Below are 25,449 nucleotides of genomic sequence, written 5' to 3'. Positions count from 1 at the left end.
TCAGCCCCTGGGGGGAGGGCGGCGCCCCCTCGCGGCGGGCGCGGCCCCCCCCCCCCGCATCCCCCCGGGTCGGGAGGGTCCCGCGTGGGATGGCGGGCCGGGGCGGCCGTGCGGTGGTGCTCAGGCCGGTCCGCCGCCGGGAGGGCTTGCCGTCTGGCCCGGTTTGCGCTCCGAGGAGAGCGGCGCACGGAGCGGAGGCGGACAAGGAGCCCCGGGGCAGGACGGAGCCCCGCTTGGCGTGGGGTTTCGGCAGCCCGCTGTGTGCAAGGGGGAGCTGGGGGCTGCTCGCAGCGGAGAGAGGCCTACGGCGAGCAGGGCCCGCTCCCCTCGGAAAGACGTTGTCAGACTGAGCGTAAGGGCTGGCTGCACTCGCGCGGATCCCTGCCCGGTTCCCTCCTCGGGGCTCAGGTTCAGCCCTTCCTGGGAAGGGTCCCAACAACAGGTAGGTACAAACAAGACGACGGAGCAGAGGCTGCTCTGGAAGAGGAAGGAGATCCCGCAAAACTGCCCTAAAACAGACCTCTAGACCGACGCCGCTCGGGCGGCAGCTTGCCCAGCAGAGAGGGGAGCAGCTGTCTGAGCAACGCGCGCTCCCCGTGTCCACCATCAGAGGTTAAGTGGTTCGGATAATAAACCGATTTCCGGTCAAAGTGCAGTTTATTTGCCTGCAAAATGTGCAAAGGCTGATGCTTGCCAGCACCGTGACAGTTGTATTTCATAAATTTGATTGCAGTAACACGCAGTCCGTTTCCCAGGCTGCTCACAAAAATTGTCATTTGTTTTTTGTCTTTTCTGAGGGACTCCTCAAATACTCAATAGCACGTTGCTCAGATGTGTAAAAACAGGAAGCCTGTGCAATCAGGCAATCAGCAGTAAGTAGAACAACTAATAGGGTGTCAGCATTTTAGTTGAGGTGCGAAGGAAGACAACCTCAGAAGTACCCTGTTTGAAAACTGGGCCCCATCAACATCAAAGGGAGTTTTGCTATTGACTTCAATATCTTAAGATTTCACTCCTAACCTTAGAATCAGCAGAAACGTGGCTTTTGAAGGGGAAAATACCAATCAATATATTCTTTCCCATGCATCAGATTATTTACCAAGACCTCTAAAACTTCCTGCCTGGGTAAATTCACTGTTTTAGAAAGGCTGATGACTTAATTGATTAAGTTTAGAAAAATCAGACTTGTAAAACAGCTTTAGACAAAGCTTGTGTCAAGCCATTCTTCTTGTTTGTTTAAATGTAGAGTAACTGGCAGAAAATCTGCTAGCCCAGACCCTCTTCTCACTTTTGAATGGATTAGATATTCCAGTTTCAAATTTGAGAAGCTGTTTCATATAATTTACTTGATGTGTGTATCAGAGGGATCAGAACCATTAATTACTACTGCATTAAATCTATGCCCAGATTGTCTGTTCTTTATTAGCATTCACATTACATGCTGTACAAATATATATACAATATATATAAAAAGAGCACTCTATTCCAAAAGGCGCATTTGACCGTTCTTTCATTTGTGCATTCCTCCAAATAAACCTAGTTTTCAGTAACTATCAGAGCTTCTGTATATTTACTAGATCTCTCTTTTTCTTATGTGGGGAAGTTATAAAAGCTCATAAGGCTTTACAATTTTAGTCTCACACCTTTGTCAATACCACACCTGCTGTGCTATTAGGTCCTGGATTTGCTATTACCATTGTAAGAATTTCTTTTTTCCTCAGATCCTGATGGTAACATCACCTTATACAGACTTCATGTATTGTAGTGTCCACAGACAGAATTATCAGTTAAAAGCTACTCACATCTGACATAAAACAAAGTTCCTTAGTTCCAGAAGTGCAGGCCTTCTCTACTGCAGTTAAAATACAGGTTCTTCTCACTAGCAATTATAATAACAGGTCTCATCCTCTCTTCAGGCTGTAGAGCAGTCTATTAGCAGGCGGCATAAATAAAAACAGTATGTTAGTGTAGGTCCTTTAACTACAGTCTGAAAAACATAGGCTGCCAAACTCGCACAGCAGCACGTAACTGGAGATGTCTACCAGACTGAATATGACAACATGCAACATATTCTCCATGCTGATATAGGACAGGACATGCAATTGCAACTCAGTTCTTTGTTCCGCAAAAGGGCAAACCACTAAACTAACCTGGAGATTGCAAGCTTCCCTCTAGACCTTACACAGCTGCCAAATTTCCACCAGGTGAAAAGTATAATGTTCCTTTGACTAAAGCTCTTGAAATGACCAGTTATCAAGTATATAAACAGAGCAAGTCACTGTGCTTCAGGAGGGGACAGTGGGGTCACCTGCACAAATGTGACTTTTTAATTAAGGTCATCCCCAGCCTTATTTCTTTTTTTATCCCAACAAACTACTTCCTTGGCTGTGAATCTTTTCTTTTGTCTTTACTGGCCTAGCAGAGAAGTCATCACACCTTTCAGCTAATTTATAATTTTTCAGAAGAAAGTAAGGAGAAGTGTTGTCCTTTCATGGTGGTATACAGTGTTCTAAGTGATCTGCATCAGCCACTCACAATCAGGGGAACACACCAGTTCTGGTAATTTTTTTTCAGTAGACATTCTCTGAAAACCTTATCCCTGAATATTTCTATGTTTAGGAAAGCAAATAAGCATTCCTTATTTATCCATATAAGAGGTGGAAGATACTACATTTAAAGCCTGGAAAAGAAGAATCTTAGTTTTTAGCTGCAAAATTCTTTCCTCCAAGCAGATCTGGTCAGCTTGCATTTGATCCTGCTGTCTTATTGAATTGATTAACTTGAAGTAAAGCCATATCTCCAGTGAGGCTGCTTACCTTCCCCTGTCTGTTCTTGCCTGGACTACAGGCATGGCACAATCACACAAACCAGCGTTCACTTAGTTACGCTACCCTTACAAGTTAAAACTAGAGTAAAACTTGGAAGTCATAAAATTAATATTTTGTTCATTCTGCAAGATAGGTATGCACTGGGTGTATAAAAAATTGAAAGCTTTAAAAAGAAGGAAAAAGTAGGCCTATGCTTGCCATGTATGGACACACGAGTGTGGAAATGAAACCACCATCCTTTCTGGAGCTAGAGTGCTTGTACTTTCATCTAGAAATATAATACCATTTATCTCAGTTGTACAAGATAACTCTTCCATGCTTCTGAGAGTCTCAACTGCAATAAATACAATTTCTTTAGATTATTATGTTAGGGGCTGCATCAGCCCACTGAAGGTGAGGCTGATGCAGCTCCGTTCCCCAAGGTCTAACCAGTAGCAAGGCTGAGCATGTATTCTCAACAAGCAATCATGCAAGCACATGTGTAAAACATATATACATATAAATGCAGCTGCCCACACAGATCAACACAGACGGAAACACACTGCACTCATCCAAACACAAACAGCACCAATGGCCTTGTCCTGTTCCCCTCTCTGACTGATTAGCATGAAAGTCCATTAGTGGGAAATACACATATAGATATACATATGCACACACACAATAAGGACCCCTCTGGTAACTGGCCTTAGACAGTCAGTCTATCCAGTCCCAGATCTCCCCTCTGGCTGTCACCTGTGCATAAGATCCCCCCAAAGCCCACAGCCCCACTCGAGTATGTCAGTTGCTATGAAATTCATTACTGCAGTAGATTAATGGGAAAGCACCAGTCTCGTCAAGTCACATGTTTTGAACTTTAAGCTCAAACACTGGTCATTCTTATTGTCAGTAGGAACCAGATTTCATCTGATACCATTTTCATTACTATTTTTTCCTTGAAACAAAATTGGTTGTAGATCACAGTGTCACAGAATAGCAGGACAGTGCCCTACAAGTTTGCCTTTATTGAAGACATATTTAAGCAAATTCCAGTTTGCTGGAATTCCAGCAAATTCCAGCCCAATGAAATCCCCAAAATAACACATTCAAAAATACCCTAAGGGAGACCACATTCAGAGGAAGGATTTTCACCTTAATATTTGCAATTGAATATTTGTTCATTCACTCTAAACCCAAGGCACTGATTGCTTTGGCACTCCTTCTAAAATGAAAGCATTTGTCTAAATCACAATTAAATAAAAAGCCAAGAAGATAAATCACAGATTATGAAAATCACATTTTAAGGAAAGGAACACAAAGACATGACAGTTCCTGCTGTCAGCTCCTTGAAGTCTTTGATATTATGAAATTGCAAAGCATATTGCCAGTTGAGCTTTTCCCAGTAGCTGTAGTCTCTCACAATTTACCAAGAGAAATGAACAGGAAAAATTTACCAACATAAGCTAGCAATTTCCTCATTACTTGTAACATTAATTTATTTGTAAAGGAATAAAATCTTGTACCTTTACAGATTTAGATTAAATATGACTTATTTGAGGGTGTGTGCAGGTCACACTCTCTTCTATACTATGCTAATTTAAGCCTGCTCTCTCACCCTTAAAATAAATTAAAATAGCCTAGATTTATGTTTACATAAATGAGTACAGGATCTAACTAACAATACCTGTTCAGTATCTCCAGAGTTATTTCTTATAATAGTGTTTTGGGTATGCAATGATGTTGTTAGATGTGTTCTTAGTGTTAATTGTATTGCTTTGAACTATCAAATGTGAAATTTGAATATTGATTTGTACCTATACCTACATTGGCTCAGCTCAGCCATTTCCTTTTCTTCCTCTCAAACACCTTTGCACTTGCTTTTCAGTCTCCTATCCTCATGGGGAAACGCTCCATCAAGATTCACACAGCTGCCACTGTATCACTTTAAAACCTCCTTTCTAAAACCATGTCTGTCAGAGTGCCAGTAATGTTGTTTGGCACAGCTGAGTTAAACTGTGAGCTGATACACCTATTTTTAATTATAAACTTCTGTTGTCGTTGTTTCCTCTCAGCCTGGCTCCCCTCTACCTTTTCATCTCAGTCACCTGCTGCACATCTGTTATGCATACCTGCTGATGGTTACAATGGGCAAACCCATTTCAAAATGAATGTTTTAGATAAGAAGACCATGAGGTTTTACAGATGTGGTGGTCTGTCCCCTTATATCTTTGCTCACTAATCTATGTTAACCCAGAAATCCTCATCTCTGTTATGAACTTCACTCAAAGCGTACTGAGAACCCATCCTGCTATTTAACCCTTCCTACCTCCAGTACGCCTCCCTCACCTTGTGCCCTTACCTACAGATGAATGCATCAGCTATGTCCTACTTCACCGTTTTGCTGGAAAGAAGGAGCAAAACTGTGGGTAAGGCAAAGGAGAGGAGAAGTGAGCGCCGACAATGCAGTGAATAGCAGTGATTATATTCCAGCCCTGAGAGAAGTCAAAGTTGGTAGTGGTTCAGAGAGATCTACCGGTATGGAGCAGGCCTGAGATGGGCTGCCAGGAAGCAAAGAACTATTATACTGGAGTATTACTGCGGTTACTGTGGTAGTAATAATATATCAGCATCTAGAAAACATTTGGCAGTATGTACTTTCAGAATCTCTGTTCCACTCTAATATTGATACATTGCCCATCACTAATTTGTACAGTGTCTAATTCTGATCTTTGGGATTTTCATGTACTAGAAGAACAGAAAGAGTGGATAACAACAATTGCGAATCTCAGACTGGATACAGAAGTGGCAAAATGGTACTATTTGTGATCTGCTCTTCATTGCAGATATTTTCAAAATTGCATCCAAATTCTTTGAAGTTCGTGGGGTAACTCCAGAACTATTCCAGTGTAGGATGGAACACAATTTGATTTAGAAAGAAATGTATTTTTCAAAATGAGAGGTCTTTTATTTGGCAGGACAACAGAACTAGTGCTTATATCTTGTCCTACAAAGAGAGAGAGAGAGAGAGAGAGAGAGAGAGAGATCTGTGTGTGTAAGCATTACAGTTCTACTTTCTTGCAAGAATGCTTTCAGTCAGTAAGTGGCTGAAGGAGTCACCTGGTTGTTTGACATTTAGGAAAGCAGTATTAATCTATATTGAGGTCCCATGTCTTATAGGTTCCAGGTTTATCTTTTGGAATCTGAAAGAAAATACAAAGAAAACAACATCATTTTGCTAAGGGGAAAGAAAACTTTCTGTAATTAACAAATGCATGTTCCTTATCAGCCATTTAAATGTCATTGCATGCACAAATCCCCACCTTCTCATGTTATAAAAGGTTGTGAAATCAACCAACTTACCTCTAGTCAACAGTGGCATTCTTGTAATTGAACAGGTAATTAAGCGCATATCTTCATAGCACGGCTGATCTCACAGCCTGAAAGGCTCAGATTAGAGGAACTGACATATGAGGTTCCGTTATGCAACATGGTTTAATGAGACAGCATTAAATCATGGAGGCCATGATGTTTGCAAGGAAATCCTACATTTCTGAGGGCATTCCTGAAAACAGAACATCAACTCCTGATGACTGGATAAAAACTCAACCTTTATTTAAATTCTAAGTTGTTACCAAGTGTTTGCACAACACTTAGCCCACAAAGGTTCTTGATCTTGGTTATGACTTCTGTTAATATGAGAAGTTCTATCACTGTGAAAGACTTGACCGCTGGATATCCTGCACAGAAGAAAGCAGAAGTGGATGGATGTGGAATTCACAGCCCCAGCCTCCAGGCAGGAAGAGGCCAGGGAGTGTCTAGCTGGCTGCCATTGGAAGAGATGAGGGCCTGCAGGTTTGCCTGACCCAACCTGTGTCCCTTTTCATAAGAGAATTTTCAGCCTAGGGTACAACACAGGTCCATGGGGCTTTTAAAGTTGAAATCTTTAATTAACGGACCTTGTCACAGTTTGGTCTGGTGTTTCCTATTTTCCAGGTCCCCAAAGTGTTTGTTTAGTTTGCTTTCTGACTGGATATGCACTGAGGGGAAAATGGCTGCTAAATTCTTGTTGTTTATCTGTTTGAGAATTGCTCCTATCCTTTACTCCTTTAATTTTTTTTTATTCCTTTTTTTTCCTTTTTCTCTTCAACTTATAAATAAACAGAAATTTGGGGCATGTGACAATGTATTAAGCAACTCCAGATGTATCTACTTTTACAATGCCAGAAGAATGAGTGCAGTGGAAAACCTGTTGAAGTGGCTAAAGCTATTAAGTCAGAAAACAATGTCGTCATTCCCATCTTGCCCTCCTGTCTGAAGAAACTTTTGTGTGATCGTTGTTGGCTAGGAAAGATAGGGGGAGGGAAGTTGGCTCCTGCCTCAGAGTCTTACAAAAATACTCTCCAGCAGGCTGCTGCTCTGTCCTGCCAACCCCCTTCCAGTGAGGGAAGTGCAAGAAAAAAGAAGAGCAGATTGAAGGCACTACTCCAGAAAGAAAGACACAGAGAACTGCAAGGGTGAGGGTATGTTTTTCTTGCCGTTCTCATTTTGAAGAGGCAAAGTACACGGATCATTATCAAAATAACTTTAGTGACTGGGGGGGAAATTCAATAAAAGGGGCACAGTCCACCAGTTGTGGGGACCTGTTACACCTGTGTGAGAGGGAAGATACTGGAAGACAGTGGTATGTCAAAACCAGCTGAAGTTGGCACTGTGTTGTACTTTCAGAGTGGGGAGCTGTACTGTTCTCAAACCTACACATCAAATCTACAAAGTAATTACAATGCCTGAGATAGGCAGAAAATGGGCATCTTGCATGTTTGTCAAAAAAAAAAAGAAGGTCAGGGTATCTAAAATCCATTGTCCTTCTTAAGCCCCATCATTTCAGTGTCTGCTGAATATCTCTTCATTCCAGAAAACAAAGAAGAGAGAGCATGACCTGAAGGTCAAGGTGGAGGGCTTTCATAAACCCAGCTGGAAATGGATTATACAATGGGAAGAATCATTGCTAGCTTCTGCTTTCTTAAAAAAAACCCAAGAATGTGTTCACTCAAGCAGCTCTAGGAATACTTCTCAGATCATGACACAGAAAATGAGCTTATATGAAATAACTGGGACATAGACAGTTTAGACCTATACAGTGAATTTGCACCCTTAGATTCTGTGGATGCCACTGTCAATGGTGATGCTTGCATGGAAACATAAATCTAAAATGTTTTATTTGGGAGTGCTCTTGTGCACCCAGCCTGTATTCTAACTCCACGTTGTGACAAGACCTGGATGCATACCAGCCCATACTTCCATCTCCCTGGTTTTCAAGGCAGAAAAGAAGGAAACTGGGGTACATGGTTCAAAGTGGAATCAGTCTAAACCAGGAACACAGGACAAGTGATGGAGCACATCTACTCTGTGTCTAGACATTGTCTAGACATAGTCATAGTTCCTAATAGAGATGCAAATAAAGTGACACTAAAGACAAAGTCAATCTATAATCTGAAAAGTACTTTCAAGGGCTTTTAGATTAAAGGAGATATATAAATTAGAAATATTACCACTGAGGAAACAGCACAGGTTTCTCAGTTGTGGACTATCACTTCATGTTACTCTGTCAACATAGCTGAGCAAAGTGCCATTGAGTAAATAAAGTGTAAAGCTCTGTTAATTGTGGTATATCGAAGAAAAGAGATTTGGCTCACTGATTAGTCTATGTGCACAGTCCATTCAGATTAAAGAGAACTGAAGAGTTGGCTAGCTCACAAAAGGGATGAAAATAACCTTACCATCTCAGTAAAGACATCATCACAGGCCAAGTGTATCTGCTCAACAGTCAAGTGGCTGTTCAGTGTGAAGTCCAGGGGCAGTCCTCTTTCTTTTCGTGCAGCAGCCACTGCATCTCGTATTGCAAAGAACACTGAGCTGCCCAAGAAGAATCCGGCCTCACCCACACCCTGGCAGAAGAGAGAGGCAGCTGGAGAGACAGGCTTTAGAAACTGACGGCAGAAAGTTAAATCAGCACATCTCCACTGTAGTTATCTGAAATACTTTGAATCATACCAGTTCAGAATTTGGTCATGTCCAGCATATTTGAATTCAACAGTTCTCCTTGGATGTCTGAGAACTTTCAAGTCAGAGAAAAATCAAGGACCAGGATTTGGCTGATGGGGATCATTTTAAAATTCACAATATAGCTACACTATCGAAAAAGGTTCCTGCTGGGACTTCAGTGCTCACGTTATAAAGTCATGAAATAACTCATGACTTCTCACATAAACTCCTTTTTCAATGTCCAAGTGGAATTAATTCTACATGATGAAACAGAGAAAGAAAGATACCCACCCCCACTGCCCCCTTAGTCCCTCTTGCATGGGTGAAGTTTGTGCTGTCTAATTTTGATAAGAAATGTGCCCTTTGTCTCTATTTTCTTCATGTGGAAGAGTTTGTTTACTCATTTACAACACGTAAGGCCATAAGAATATGGAGTGGACTTTCCTCTTGAAATTCCTATTTGTTTTTGTACTGTGGAAGTTCGAAGTTACAGCATTTGTCTTCCCAGTAACCATTACAGGTGATGGAGCCCTGCTTTCCTGTAGACGGCTAATCTCAGCCCATGAGTTTTCTCACTTTTACCCTTCTGATTCTCTTCCCCATCCCACAGGGGGCAAGTGAGCAAGTGGGTGTGTGGGGTTTAGCTGCCTACTGGGCTTAAACCATGACACTTTGTCATACCTGCTTTAGATTCGAGGCTGAAACAGTGGGCATTCCTGTCTTTTAGTAGCCAGAAGCCTACACTCTCCTTTAACTCCCCTTCTATTTTGAGGAGGTTTTTTTTCTTTTATTTTGAGTCTATGAACAGTGCTCAATCCTAGTACTGGGTGCCTCCTCAGAGGATGATGTACCCTTAAAACAGGAAGGAACAGTGCTCTGCCATGGCTAATGGAAGAAGTGTGCTCTATTCCCATACCGATCACAGCTTTCCTGTGAGATTCTAGAAAGTCACTGTATCTCGTCTCATGACTTCTCTGCCTTTAAAAAGGATCATAGTATTTCCTTCTTCCATCCTTTCTCCTGTCTAGGCAGTTTAAGCTCTTCAAGATAGACTTTTTCACTTTGAAGTACAGCACAACAGGTAGGTACAAAAAGTTTCAATTTTATCAGGGTTTCTAAGTGCTACTGTAATACCAGTAAACAATAGGAAGAAAATTAGTCCAAAACCTCAGAACATCAGTGTTTCACCATTTAAGTACGATTTGTTCCATAGCTGAAACTGGAATTATTGGGGGTGGGGGGAAGTCTACCATACACTACAGTCACTTACGGTTTTGCAGCAGAATCACCTGGTGTGCTTGCAAATGGTAGGTTTGGCGTGTTTACCTTGGAAGAATAGATAGCAATCGAGTTATGTGAATTTGGCAGTAAATAGACACAGAACTGCTCAGGAATGTCACAGATGGCAGGGATCTTATATGTATCCGGGCCAAGAGTGAGCTGCTCTCCTTCTGGGGAAAAGAAGACTTCTTCTAACATATAAAAACCAACTCCCTGAATGAAGGCCCCTTCAATCTAAGCAAAGAAAAAAAGGTAAAATTTTACATCTCATTCAGTCATTTTAGAAGTGAAAAAACCCCCCCTATTTTTAGACTTTTATATATACATATATATATACCCACACAATTAGACTTACTTTTTAAGATTACACATGAACTGGCATCTTGCCTTCCAAAAGTAGAAATTAGCCAACATAGACCAAAATAGGACCAAGCTGTCCTCATTTGACTTACACAAATATTTTCATTGGCTCAAGTTCTACCCTTCCTTATTCCTGGCTAAACTCACTGTAACTGGTACAGTTACCTCTGATTTGCTTTTGCAAAATTGCCAAAGAGAATTGAGTCAAATCCACAGGAACTCCAGTGAGGAGATATTTGCCCAGGGACTATGACATAAATAGTCTGCTCAATCTGATATTTGCTTAAAAAGATTTGCAGATAGCTAATGAAATTTCTTCTAGAGAAAAACATCTCAGACACAAATCAATGATAGGTTGGATATGAAGAAAAAATAACAGGCCAGCCTAAAGTAAGAAGGAAAAACTGCTGAGTAGACACCTGGGCTATGACAGTGGTGACGTAAACACTGGTGCAAGGTGAACATAGAATTGAATTGCTAAGAAAGAATGATTTGACAAATTTGGCAATCCTTGAATGTGCAAAATGAATATAATCTTTTCGGCAAAGGGCAAATATATGAGGATGAGCCTGTAATAAGATAAATAAGGAGGACAAGAGAGGTTTTTAAATGTAGATCATATTTTTAGGAGCATTTCCTTTGACTCTGCAAATAAATGACAAATATTTTTTACACTCTTAAGTTCACCACTACTTTCTTATTTACAAACTATTAGTGAGTGACACCACTTTTGTCACTATTCAATTTGTCTGTAGATATAGGTAGTTGAATCCATAATACAAAGCTATGGATATAACAGACCTTTAAAGAAAGGTCTATTCCATCTCAATAGCTTTTTCCACTACATCACAGCTGAAGTAACAGTGTGTGGCAGCTGGTTAAGATTTAGCCCTCAGACAGTAATTCTGGGGTAGGGTAAATTGATCAGGTAAAAGTCATAAGGAGAGTCAGGGTGCTACTCCTGTAGGACATTTCCAAAGTCTGTTGGATCTGCTTTTCTCATCACTTCTCAGAAGATGAACAAGAAGTAGAAAACTTAACCTAATATTACTTATAGCTCCAAATAAAACCAAATAGTAGTACACCTGTCAATCCAGCATCCTTGAGATGGATAATGGATAGTGTCTCATAGGCTTTGGTGGCCATTAAATTGACCAATAACAGCAATCATAGAGGCATGAAGAGGAATGTTCACTAACATCTAATTTAAAGCAAAACTATGGAAGTTCATACCTGTCCTATATCTATAGCTGGATTTATAGCAAAACAGGCATGTTCCGATGTTCTGTTAAACAAATGTTATGTTATGTGTTACAAAGTTATGCTTAAAATACACAACAACAAAGGGATCCTAAACATTATATAGTGTCACCCATGACAGATATGTCATCACAAGTATTATAAATATATTCTGAAACATGAAAGCTACTTGAAGCAGGCTGTGTTGATGGGGAGTTCATCTAGATAATGCATTTTTGGTGGTTGTCTGAAACTTGGAATGTGATGTGCGCCTCCCATGAGTAACAGGATGATCGTGAATTAAAAAATGGCTTTGTTGCTTGTTCTCCTATAGAAACTGAATTGCTTGAAGTGATGGTTAGCCACGTCTTGTGCTTTGTGGAAGCACAGTCACCTGAACAGAAGTTCTTTATGTAGAGGACGGGACAGGGAAGAATGTCTATTGGGCTGTTCTTATACAAAGTCCAGTGGCTTCTCCTCCTAAATCCCAGTAGTTTGAGGAGGTGTATTCTGAGGAGGTTCAGACTCCAGTGATTTTGGAGTCTAGCTCCACATGGGCTACTGGATGTCTGGCAGTCACTGCAGCCAAGTGTGCTTCCCTGGTAGCCAGAAGACATTGGATTGGTCTCCATAAAATGCTGCTGAGGGCTGTCCCTGCACTAAATCCCCTTTTGCAACAGGTCATGTTATATGACTGTGGCTTCACCTGTTTTAAACATAAGCCTGTTAAAAAGAGGACTGTAACTAATGATATGATCTTGTTGTTGAAGACCTAACCTGCAGGGAGATGTTCAGAAGGTCTAATTGAATTTCAAAGTCATCATATATGATAGAAACATTAGACCTTCTTTATTTTCTGCTGTTCTCACAGTGTTTCTTATTCTTCTGGTTAACGTCAGACTTCTATCACAAGAACAGGATGAACAAATTATATTGTTAAGGGGACTATAGCCATTTATTGTTCTACTGGTGTTTTGTTGAGTACATCCAACAGACTATGTCTCTAATCTTAGTCAAAAAAAAGCAAAAGAAAAAAATGTCATATGAATGTAATGATGGTGGGAAATTCACCCAACTCTACTCCAAGTTCACTGTATTTTTTGACATTACCTTGTGGGGTCCTGTCAATCAGTCAATTTCTACTTCAGAACATGAAACTCCAAAGAGAAAATATGGGAACGCATGGCCTTTCTCTGTGTCCCAGTTCATGTTTGTAACATAACCTCTGGAGGAAGTAAGAACATCCCTCAGTTTAGATGAATTTGACCAAGATATCCCCCATCCCCTATCATTGTTCTCACTGTTGAGACTACTACAGGAATCATTTAACGTGATATATCACAAACTCTCTAAGCTAACTATATTCATAGGATCTCTGTAGTCAAAGACAATCGAAGATGTAGCACCACTGATAAATATATGTTGTGTGGAATAATTTGGGAGGATAGGAGGGCTGCAAATGATGATAGCCGTGGAACAAAATTCCTTGTGGGCCTCCTATGTCCTACAGTAATTGACCTTGGAGATGACTCTGTGCATCAACTGTCAAACTAGCTAACCAAGGCTATAAAGTGCTTCTGAAATCAATATGGATTGAAGAGAATTCCTTTTGTTAAACACTGTAGTCTCCAGTCCAGGCAACTTCTTAATGATTTGTGTGCTGCATCTGATATGGCCTTGAGAAGGCTGAATGGGGACAGTTTTATCCTTCCTGCAACTTATTGACAAAGTAGCACCTCTGGTGATGAGAAATTTAAAAAGCCTAATGGCTTTACTTACTTGAAATAGCCAGTAGCTGAAAGACTGGTGCTTTGCTTGTGGGCTTCACTGATCTGCAAAATGTATACTCATTATTAAAAAGAGAAAATTAAAAATTCTTTACCTCATATTTAAAGAAAAATTGAAACTTTAAAAAAACATTTTGAAGAAAAAAGAGCCCTAAGTAAAAGCTTCACATTCCCTTGTGCCCTGGACATACCTTTAGGAAGGGGGTCATTGCAAGATCTCTAAAGTTGGCCAGACTTACCAGGACATTGTGTTGCACCACTTGCTTTTACACTGTTTATTCTCTGCCTCACCTTCAGTTTACTTCATGCAGGGAGGCCCCTTTCTCCCTCCAGAACAATGGCAGCTTTCACTGCACACTTGTGGGTTTATCATAATTTAATAGTAAGAAACAGAGAGAGAGATTTACCCAGTCTTCCCATTTGCCGTTAAGATTGTCTCTTTGTACAGGGTCTAGATGCTTCCAAAGGATTTGACAAGCATCCTAGGGAGGAAGAAGGTTGGGCACCATTGACCAATCCACAAACTCAAATCTATCTGCTGTTTTCAAAGCAATACAAGCTCTTCCTTAGTGAAGTCAGTTTGTTAAATTCATTCTAAGGGCCGTAACTCTGTTCATGTACCTACAATTTCTTTACTCTGCTAACTGCCAGCTAGGAAGCAGCACTTTGTGAAGAGTGGCGTTGGCATCTGCTCTAACGTAACTGAAGTATTCGCATACCAGGCTATCACTGAAACATTCAACAAAAAGAAGATAAAGGACCTGACTCCTCCTTTTGATTTACTAGGTAGAAAATCACTAGCTTGAATGATTTATTACAAAATAAATGACAGCAGAATTGGTCCCAAAGCATTTAAGTGGTAAGGGTGTTTCAGTCTGATTATTAAAAAAAGTACCTGAAATATACCTTATGCTAAATTCTCCTTTAAACTGTGTTTAAATACAGAATAAATTGAAGATCCATAAATTCATCTAGTGGCAATCTAAAAAAAAAGATAAACCCCACATTCGAAAATCTGATACAGTAAAGCAGAAAAAAGCAGCCCTTTTAAACAGTGTTCTGTAATTTGCATTGATTTAAACTATACATGTAAAATAAACTAGCAAGAGAGATTTTGAGATAAAAGAACTGCAAGCTGCTCAAAACCAAAACAAAACTATGAATCCTCAGAGGGACGCTCAGTATTCAACAGAACCACCAATTATGTGGAAAAAATGGTAATAAGTCTAACCTGGACTGCTCTTGCATTGATTTCTGTTCCAATTGAACCTGCTGTGTATTTGCCACTAGGTACAGTTGTTGTGCTTGTTTCACACAAGTGTGTATATGACAATGGTATCTTCAGTTCATGACTAGCAATCTGTAATAAAAGTAAACAAAAAGATATCCAGTCCCACTTGAAGATGCAATCTCAAGTCAGGAATTCATCATGCCATTCATCTCTTTCTCTATATACACACACAAAGAAATGACCTAATTCAACAGTAATACCGTGACTAGGACAAACACAGCAGTCTTCCTTAACAATTATTCTGTAAAACAAGTATTTTATAAATAAATTCAGGTAACAGAAGATAAGATAAAACAATAAGTGCAATACTATATGTTTTGCCTCTAATTAATTGCTCTCTAATCAGATTTTTGTTGCATATGGAAAACTTAATCAAATTTAAAAAACAATGAATCATTCTCCCTCATGGAGTTTCAAATCTTATTCACGTTTTATTTTCTATCTCATTTGAAATGGCTTGGTTAGTTTGTGTTCCCACTTTACTGTTTTTCATAGTGTTCTAATATTCAGATGTTCATTCAGCTCATTTTGAAGGAGTGGGTTCATTTTAGCTCCAAAATGACCTGTTTAGCGCATAGTTTTGTTTATCACTATTTACATCAGAAATGCATAAAAATTAACTGATGTTATCATTATGTTGGATAAACTACAAAGTTAAATTTTCAGCACTTTAACTCCCTCTGCAAAAAAAAGGTTGGGTCATTTTTGCATGTGCTCTCTGTGTCTTTGCTATCCTGATAATAGTGATGTTACCACAAAGATGTTCATCTCCTTTCCAGGTCTCGAAAGATCACTTTGATTATAGCTTGTATTTTTCCTAAGTTTTGTCTTCATCAGTAACTCAGAAGCAACAACCCACTATTAAATTTATCTTTCTTATGTCTACAGAATTTGCTTATTGTGCTTCTTAGTGCCATTCATCCTTTTGGCTTAGTTATCTTTCTTATATTTTGTTTACCCTCAGATGCTAACTAACTCAGCTGCGACATCTTCATGTGAATTCCTTGTCCCAGTTCAATTCCACCATGAGTGACTGGCACTGACCCATCTATATAGATATGGACGAGAGCTCCAGCTTAAAGAAAAGCCACAGAAACTTGGTAATTTTCTTACTTCACTGAACAAAGGTGCATAAGGAAAAGAACAAGGCAAAGACAGATTTAATTCACAAGAGCCAGTATATTATTAAAAGGGAGTGGAAATTCTCCAGCAGTCTGACAATAACCAATGTCACTGGTCTAAGACAGGATATACTCTAAATGAGCTAGTAGTTATTCAAAGGACTTCTGCAGGGATCACAGTAATTAGTTCAAATAACAGAAAAGCATATTTTTCTTCTTGTGAAATTGGGTGAATTAAGAAGATGCTCGTTCTAGTTATAATGTATGTGTAGCCCCAGATACTGTTCCCTCCTCAGCCACAATAAAAAGGAGGACAGAGTGGAATTTGAACCTGAAAATCAAAGGCATTTTGGACAGATGGCAAGGTATCACCTACTATGAACATCTATAGAACTTTTCTTTTAGAAAAAACAATAGCAGAGTTGTACTTTTGTTTTTCTGAAACTGAGGGATTAGTCCTAGCCCTTTTTGTTTGCGTGTATCCATACAGGGTAATAATAAACTGTTCGTAGTATATAATTTTGATGGAGCAATGGGAAAACTGCTCTTCCATTCTCTCTCATAGGCTGTCAAGAGAATGGCTTAGAATGTGATTCACTTTCTGTTCATATTTTGGTGCAGCCTTGTGCCGATAAATAGCTATTTTAAACAGGGGAAATGCAAGATGCAGGTGGGAATGGAAGTAATGAACTTTCATTCATGGTAAAATCAGGAACAAATAACTTCCCAGGGAATGGTGATGAAAGAACTCCATCTCATACAAGCCATATAATCCTTTGAAAGAAAAAGTGGATATGAAAGAGAACTACAAATTCTGTAAAGAGACATTTTGCTGTTGCATGCAATCAGCTACCAACACTCAGAGAGTAAACAGTAGAGCCTGAGAGGTGTTGTGAAATACAGTGCCTCCAGGACATCTTTTTATTTGTTATTAATTCTACATTGAGAAATAATGGTCATGTGATCTTTTTGGTGCCAACTTGTGATGTTTGCAATCAGGTAACATTTTGCTGATGTCAGTTAGAGTCTTAGCTGACAGAGACAAGATTGAACAATAAATCTATTCTCTAGAGTTATCTAGATTTTTGGAAATTCAATGCAATGCCTGAGCTTTATTTTGAAGGTTTTGGTGAAATATAACTATTATTTATGATTTTTTTTTGACCTTTTGTATCAGATGAATTGTGATCCCTAGATTCAATGTTTCTTTACCATGAGAACATTGTTGGACGAAATACATTAATCTCTCTCTGAGCTCTTAATCTACAAATTTGTGCAGAAGCAATCAAGAAATGGAATAAACAACCAAGATATGAACCATGTGGATTTAGTTTTTCATGCATTGTACCCTCATAAACAAATAACAATGTTTGTTCATTTAACCTGAAACTCACTTGAAAGAATTTTTGGTTCAAGGCATGAATTAAAAGAAAATAAAAATAATCAGAACCAGAAAATTTCCCCAGAAATAACACTATCCTGAGCCATAAAAAATTCTAGTAGCAGAGCTTAACCTATCATAGAAATGGTAGTACCTGAACTATAGGAGTAATAATTTTTCTTACTATGGACCAGATTATGGAAGGTTCCAAGTATGACATTTTTACAGTGAATTATTTAGCGTTTTGCTGCATAAAGATAGCATGTTGGGAATCAGAAATTTATGTTTCCGTGAGGTAAATACTCGTAGAATCATAGAATGGTTTGGGTTAGAAGGAACCTTCAAGCCAAAGGAAGATGATCTAGTTCAGCCAAGGGAAGATTGTTTAGTTCAACCCCCCCTGCCATGGCCAGGGACATCTTTCACTAACCAGGTTGCTCAAAGCCCCATCTCATGCTGAGTAAGCATTTATAAAGAAATGGGCCAGACAGAGTGATACTCTTTCTGAAACAATGTATATCTCCATGGATGATATTTCATGTTAGTCCAGCCTGTTGGAGTTTTTTCTCTTTACTTCCTATCTGTACAGATTATACTTCCTCTATTTTTGGAGAGAAAAGTAGAGATACAAGATCACAAAAGCACTGTTTTGGAGACGTTACGTGATGAAAATAAGTTGCATTAAATCCAACAGAAAACTTCATGGGAATGATGGCAATCCCTTTCTTTTTCCAATAATTTTTTGTGTTAAATTCTTCCACCATTGCTTTTTGGCTGTAGTAGTCAGACTTATCCAAACATTCTTCCCAACATTTCCACAGATTCTCTGCATCAAACTTTTCTTTGAAGGACGTTAGGTTAACTCCTTTGTACATGTTTATTTCCCTAACCTAAACAGCAAGCAAGTTTACACAGTGCTGAAAATAGACATCGACTTGTAATATATTGACATATTATAAATAATATAATGAGATGTCATATAATGATATAATTAATACGTATCTATATTAAATACAATGTCACAACCCTTTCTCTAAGGAAATCACTACACAAATAGCCTGATTTTTTTTGCTCACATCAAATGCCTGTGAGCTTAAGTGGTGTCAGTGGGATTGTTCACAAGGACTACTCAATGCAAAGAAGGTTGGAAAACTCGAATTGTAAATGAGACTAGTGCAAGCAGAAGTTAAAGCTAAAAAACCTGTTTGTCCTTTGGAGATGTCTCTGAAAGCTTCCTGAAATGTGGTAAAGGACAGCAAGTAAATGGTAGAGGGAGAAGATTCAAAGAAATAGGGGAAAGACATGATGGTTGGCATCCTAGGAAAGTAAAATGATTTATAAACCACAGTTTGAATATATAAGAGGTTGGCACATACAAAAGAGGAAGAGCTTACACTGGACTAAGCAGTGTGTAAGGAAAGGATAGATCTTGAATATTAGAGAGGAAATGGCAACAGCTAAAACTGTTGGGACACTGTCTCTGAAGGCTGGGAAAAAGCCGGAAGTGTCAACCTGGTAATTGGGATGACAGGAGCCAGCTAACTAAACTGTTGATAGATGGATGGATGGAAAAGATGGGAAGTCCAGTTCTGACAGGCTGAGGTGCAGGTGACAGCTGAGCATACACAAAGCGATCTAAAACTGGTCACACAGTACAAGAGATAATACTGTTTTGACTGAAGCTGGTCATACTAATGGCAGTCATCAAACATTTTGCAACAGATCCTGGGCCAGTTTTCTCCACTGTTATCTGTATTATATCAAGTTTTATTCCATGGAAACATAGGTGCTGAATAAAGTACCATTCAGGCCAAGTAAAGTTGGTAGATCTAGTTCTACAAGAACTGGCTTAAGCACAAGGAGCTTCTGACAGTCTAGGTCCTAGAATTCTCTGTTATTCCATGTTTTATTTGGCAGTCTTAGTTCTTTTACCCTCTCATGTGGTAGGCCAGTTTGGGTTGCCACAGCCACAATACAGGTCTCCACAAACAGACCTGCTTGAGGAAACTCAAATCCTCGAAGGCAGTATTAGAAGGCAAATTAGTCTTGCAGGCATGGCCCCTGACTCGGAGATTGAGGATATTATATGCATTGTCCACTTTCAACACAAGGTACTCAATCACCTACGGTAAGAGATTATAGTTGTTCAAATGGTTCAATTTCTTTTAAAAAGATAGTGAAACATGTGAAAGACTCAAGAGACCAATGAGATGTAATTGTGTTAAGGAGGAGTAGAACTATACTCAGAAGGCCTGTTCTTCTGCTGTTTTTTACACCAAAGAAACTGTGTTTAAATCAGAGAAACTGCATTTAACTCATAGGAATTACAATAGCATAAAGAAGCATTACTGAGGGAAAAATCAGACCTTCAGTTTTGGGAAAGTGAAAGAATAACTTCATGATAATAGGCTACCTAATAAAACTCACTGTCTCTCTGTCTTCACTGAACTTTTAAATACGAATTTTCTATGTACAATATAACCTGACAGGAAATATTGTACCTACTTAATGATAATCTGTAATCAACACCTGGGCCACAGATGCATTTTTACTTTGGGCAGATGAGAGTTGTACTTAACAAGAATAGACATATTCTTAAGAGAAATAAATTGTGACAAAGAGCCATTATTTTCTTCTTGTGACCAGTTCAGTCAGCATGAGTGGTATCAGTGAAGGACTTACTGACTCAGATTCATCTTTTGTACAGCCACCATTTATATAGCACTGAAAATCTGCAGCTCTGATTCTACCATCATTCATGAATCCAACCTGTAATATAGCAACCGATGCATTAGCAGTCTTTTCCCTCATGTATTTCCAACATCTTTTTATAAATAAGCTAACCAGTTAACAAATACCACCTGAGGTTCAGACTACAGAAGACAATGGGATTTCTTCCACTGAACTGGAAAAATTACCTGCGTGGATTTCTGTCTGTAGGATGATATCAGTTTGGATCTGAATATGCAAACTAAGAGCAAAACATATATATAAAACCCACAAATCTTCAGAATATCTCAGCTGCCCACAAAGCTATTCTCCCACGTAGACATTGACTATACTCACACAGAATCTGAAAAGCTTGTTCACCACTGTTTTCTGTATGAACAGAGATCAGAAAAAGGATGACAGGATCGCTAAAGAAAACATTAACTCTGATTATGGTTATTCTATTTTCTGAAGTATTCCTTTTGTCATGATCTTTCATCCTGATGATTTCATCACCTAGACAACATAACAACATGAACCAATGGAGCATGTATTTTGCAGATTACATGTTCAGAAATATCCACCAAATTTCATTTAATTCTAGTTCTGGTTCCTTCCTCTTCAATTTTTTTTTAAAAAAGGTTAAAAAAAGGTTATATATGGTTTTATATTTTTAATAGTTTATATAATAATATTTAAAGGGGATCAATCATAGAAAACTGTAAAATAACCGAAGACCAACTTGTTAAATGATGTAAACTGATGCAGCTCCATCAGGACTAAGGATAAGGAAATAAGAGATTATGAATATTATTGCTGGCTAAATCCTGCATAGCTGCATGGATAGGATAAGAGATGGGACTGATGGGCAGAGTGGTTTTTGCTTAATGTAGTTAAGCAATTAATGCAGTTTTTGCAATTACTGCTTTTTAAGTAAAGAAAAAGTTAGGGTTGGGGTTAGATTTAGGATTTGAGAGATCACAATCAACATTCCTTCTCCTTCAAAATTTTAACCATTATCCAAACTTTAGGGAAAAATGGGAAGCTGTAACTACATCAAAACAAAATATGAACCATAAGTCTATGGGGGCTTATTGAAAATTCAGTGAGAAGCATAATTCCTCCTTCCTTTTTTCTCCAAAAGCATAACCTTACTCATAATTCATAATCTCTATCCTAGCTTCAAGATAGCTTATTAATGAATAACAGCACCAGAATTAATATGATTATTTCTCCTGCTTTAAATCCATACTTTAATATTTAGCTCCATGTAAGATTGGACAGCAGGAAAATAAACTCTCTGTTTCTTTCCTCCAGGCATACTCTACTTCAAACACTCGTCATAAGACACTCAGATCACCAATAGCTGAAACCAAAGGAAACAGGAGCTTTTGCCACTATCAGTAACTTTAGGACTCATAGACAATTCAGCAAGAAAACAAAATCTTGACATCTATTTTTACCTTCCCTAGTAGTAGCCATAGTCTCAGAGATCTGTTGTTAAGAGGGATCTCCATGGAAACAAACTATGAGCCATAAGCCCCTCTCAATACCACCCAACAAAGCTTCGGGCTTATACAGTATTTTACAAGTAACACTCTTCATCAGTTTCTTTGTGAGTCCCAACCCTCACATTATAAAAATAGCCTTATTAACTCTTGAGTAAAAATTGTGTGCTCCAGAATGATACATAAAGCATACATCTCATTCAATGTAAATACTTCTTGTAGCTCAGGAGCTCATGAAAGACTGTAAAAAATAAAACTCCACATTTCCCCCCCTCTGGCCAATACCCTAACCCTAACTTTTAAAATACTCTGATAAACAGTATCTGCCCCAAAACTAAACATAAGGCATGCCTCCTTTCCAATACCTACTCTCCTCCAAGCTCAGATGCTAATGTAACTTAGCAAATCAAACTCCAGAATATTTCCTCTAAAAAACAGTAACCTTAATTTTGGCCTGGCTTCTAGAATCCTCAGGTAACCAGTATGTGTGTAAAATTAAAAAAAAAAAAAAGCTAGACCTTCCATTGGAAAATCTTAATGCTATTGTTTATATATGACTCAGCAAACTCATCTTTGCTTGTTTTCTTTAACATACCTCTAACCCTAAGCTTCGCCTAAGCAATTCTTGATAAGTGATATCTGAATCAAAGGTTTGAAACATATGTCAAGTATAAGAGACAACCCAGTCCTTACCATAGCTTCAAGGTCCATGTAAAATGTAGAAAGAAGACAAAGTCCTCTTGCTTTCATTTTCCTAGGGACATAGATGGGTTCCCTAATGCAAACCTAAACCTATAATGGGGATTTTCAGTTAAAAGGAGTGAACCAAAATGAAACATAAGCTGCTTTTCCAAGATAGCTATCATAGTACTTCAGGGACCCATGGAAGTAAAAAAAACAACCAACCAACCAACCAAAGAAATCACACTTTTTATTAAAACCCTGACCCTGATCTGGACCTTAGAAATACTGTGGCACTTTATTACTTCAGCAAAACTAAACACGCCAGGAACATCTATCAACTGCAGCCCTCATCCTACCTCTGGTACCTGTGTAAGACTCAAGAAAGAACAAAGATTCAAATTTATTCTTTTTCCTAAACTTTATTGTAATTCTAATAGTGCCTGAAAATATTGCCAGTGTCTTCATCAAAATTAAACATAAGACTTCCCTTTGTTCTTTTCACCCTTCCCAGGTACTTATAGAATAGCTCAGGGAAAAAACCAAACACCTCAGCCCTTGTTTTCTTCACTTTGTTTCTAACTTTAACCCTAACACTACCATCAGTCATATCCAAGTAATAAGTAGCTGCATGAAAACAAAATATAAGCCTTTTCCATTTCTAAAAGCAAGTCTTATCAGTTCATTGAAGTTCTTAGATGATTCAGCAAGACTCACCTTCCATTCCTTCTTTTCCTTATTGCTACCTGTATCTGCAACTTAAATCCTAATATTAATAATGCCACTGTTACCAATATCTGCCAATAACCTGTTAATAAATAGAAATTAAAATAAACTGTTCATCACTTAAAACCTCACCATCACCTCAGACTGAGGACAAAACTGGTTATATTAGGCCTATCTTCAAATGTGTCAGGTAACAGCTATATGAAATATCCTGGCCTGGAAGTTTTGGGTGATATACACATATGCAGTACATGCAATTACTCAGACCTGTGACCCCTGCAGGACTGAAAAATAGACCAAAATTCTCCTTCCATTTTTTTCTGTAGCCACATTCCTAACACTATTCCTAGTATCAAATATATATAGATGACCTATATATGCTTCAGCAGCTCTTCACTAAGCCAGTCCTCATCTTAGTTCCTGAAGTCCATGCAAGGCTCGTTAATAAACCAACTGCTTAATGCCTTTTCCCCAAACCACAATCCTGCCCTTAACAAGATATTTTATCCTAGATTCAACCATAATCAGGTAATGGATACCCAGAAGAATATGAAATACAGATGTTATTGACATCTGTCACTCACAATCCCATTCCTTGTCTTATGGCCAATACAAGATTTAACCAAAACCGAAACTTTCCTCCTTTCTTTTCCCAAACCAGTTCTAAATCTAGTCTAATCATAACCAGAATCGAACAGCACCTTTGTGAGCAATATCTTCAGCAATACGAAAAATATGACCAGTCTCTCCTAGAAACAGTTGTTGGCCAAACTCTACAGCTCATGCAATAGTCAATAAGAAAGCCAACTCCTCATCCTTTCTTTATCCAAACCATATTGAACCATGAACACCTCCTGGAGGGTTTTAGTGTGCTCAAATCATAGACCAACACCAAAGAGAAGGGGTTTGCCCCTGCTACAACCAATTGCCAAGCTGACTTCAGTGCTGGCATTGTTTACCTAGTTATTTTTAATGTAAGGATTTAGAAGTCAAAAGGAAGAGTTTTGCTACCAGCTGAATCTTGCATTACCTTGCAGGGCTGGCTCATATTCAATTCTGATTTATGTACTTGTCAGCTAAGGATGGGGTAGGGCTAACATTAGCAGTATTTTGGAGTAAAAAAAGGGATGGATGGTTCTGCTTTTTCTGGATATTGCATGGGCTGTAGAAATAGGATGATTGCTATTGTTTTGATTCACAGCATTTGTCAGGGTACTCTTAGGACTGGGGGAAGGTTGGTGCTGGGTTAGGATTTCAGAAGAGGAGGAGTTTTGTTTCTTGCTGCATCTTTTAAGTCAATGGAATTATGCTGATTTGCCCCAGAGAAACTGTACCCAGTAATTGAGAAAAATATCTTCTCCTCTCACTCGCTTTATATTTTCCAAAAAAAGGGTGCCATCTACCAGTGATTAACATATCCATATTTCTTTCAAGGGCAAAATGGACTGGATGCCTGGTCCTAAAGTGAACATAAAAAAATCCACTTTCATTACAGCCTATTCATGCAAATTGCAAATGACATTACATGTACATGGCCAAACTCTTAGTGGTGGCAATGAATCAGTCCATTTTATGTTTTAGTTTCTTATTAACCTTATTAACCTACCATACCTGAGTTTAGGCTAATTCAGCAGATTTTTTTTATTTTTTTTTTTCCTACAGAAACAAAGTGGAGGAAATGAGTTTTTCAGTGGTTTCCCTTTAGCTTCTCAATAGGGAGATGCAAGTTCCATGAAGCATGCACAGGACAAGGCAAGGAAACCAGAGTAAAGGAGAGCTGTGGCACAAAGGGCTGATGTGAGCACACCTAGGTATTAGGATAAGAACCACTTTCACTGAATATCTAGAGGGAAATTCAAGCCAGGGTGCCTAGGAAAGGCCTGAATGGTTGGGATTTGTACAGATCAGCCCTGAGAGAAACTGCCTCCATGCCTTTTTTTTGGCGCTCGGATAGTAAGTGAATACCATTGCCAAAAGTCCAGAGAATTTTCAAGCCTCTACCCAAGATTTACTGCCAAATTGATAAAAAAGATCATGTTGTCAAGATAACGCCCCAAGAAGGGTTCAGGACTGGAGTTCCTTTTTCATTCAGTCTTGCCATCTAATTTGTTTTAGTTAAACCACTCATTTGATTTAGTTTAATTAACTTACTTGTTGGCTGCCACTGCTGCAATTATAGCAAAGAGTAAAGGTTTAGTAATCTTGCCACCGATTGCTCCACCAACACGTTTCATGTGGCACATAATTTTATTGTACTGGAGGTTCAAAGCTGAAGCCACAAATTCCTGCAAAAGTGAACATCCAGGATTTTACTGAGAATTGTTACCTACCAAAGTACATTAAAAAATACCTATTTTCCATGGCTAACCATATATTAAAAGTTAACAGGTTTAAGAATCCTGGGCAGAAAACTAGAGTTGTTATAGAAACAAACAAACAAAAGATTTCAAACAAGTAAAGATGCCAATGAAAGCACAATCTAGTCTTTAAAGAATAGTGGAAATGTAAAAATACCTCCA

General features: G+C 38.8%; 1 protein-coding gene across 1 annotated transcript in view; it reads right to left on the bottom strand.

Annotated features, from left to right (window-relative positions):
- Positions 1–90: 90 nt before the first annotated feature.
- LOC126052242 (aldehyde oxidase 2-like) overlaps positions 91–25,449 on the bottom strand; it is a 54,835-nt gene continuing 29,476 nt past the window's right edge. The window contains 17 exon segments of the mRNA XM_049833075.1: positions 91–1,929; positions 5,922–6,004; positions 6,165–6,366; positions 8,582–8,749; positions 10,173–10,361; positions 11,721–11,772; positions 12,832–12,951; positions 13,506–13,558; positions 13,921–13,995; positions 14,745–14,865; positions 15,777–15,882; positions 17,971–18,196; positions 19,239–19,324; positions 19,327–19,429; positions 19,989–20,075; positions 24,302–24,389; positions 25,082–25,215. Of these exon segments, the coding sequence (XP_049689032.1) occupies positions 6,316–6,366; positions 8,582–8,749; positions 10,173–10,361; positions 11,721–11,772; positions 12,832–12,951; positions 13,506–13,558; positions 13,921–13,995; positions 14,745–14,865; positions 15,777–15,882; positions 17,971–18,196; positions 19,239–19,324; positions 19,327–19,429; positions 19,989–20,075; positions 24,302–24,389; positions 25,082–25,215 (1,659 nt within the window). The 3' untranslated portion in view covers positions 91–1,929; positions 5,922–6,004; positions 6,165–6,315.

This window comes from Accipiter gentilis, chromosome 1 (assembly GCF_929443795.1).
Source record: "Accipiter gentilis chromosome 1, bAccGen1.1, whole genome shotgun sequence".
Lineage (NCBI taxonomy): Eukaryota > Metazoa > Chordata > Aves > Accipitriformes > Accipitridae > Astur > Astur gentilis.
This window is presented reverse-complemented; position numbering and strand designations above follow the sequence as displayed.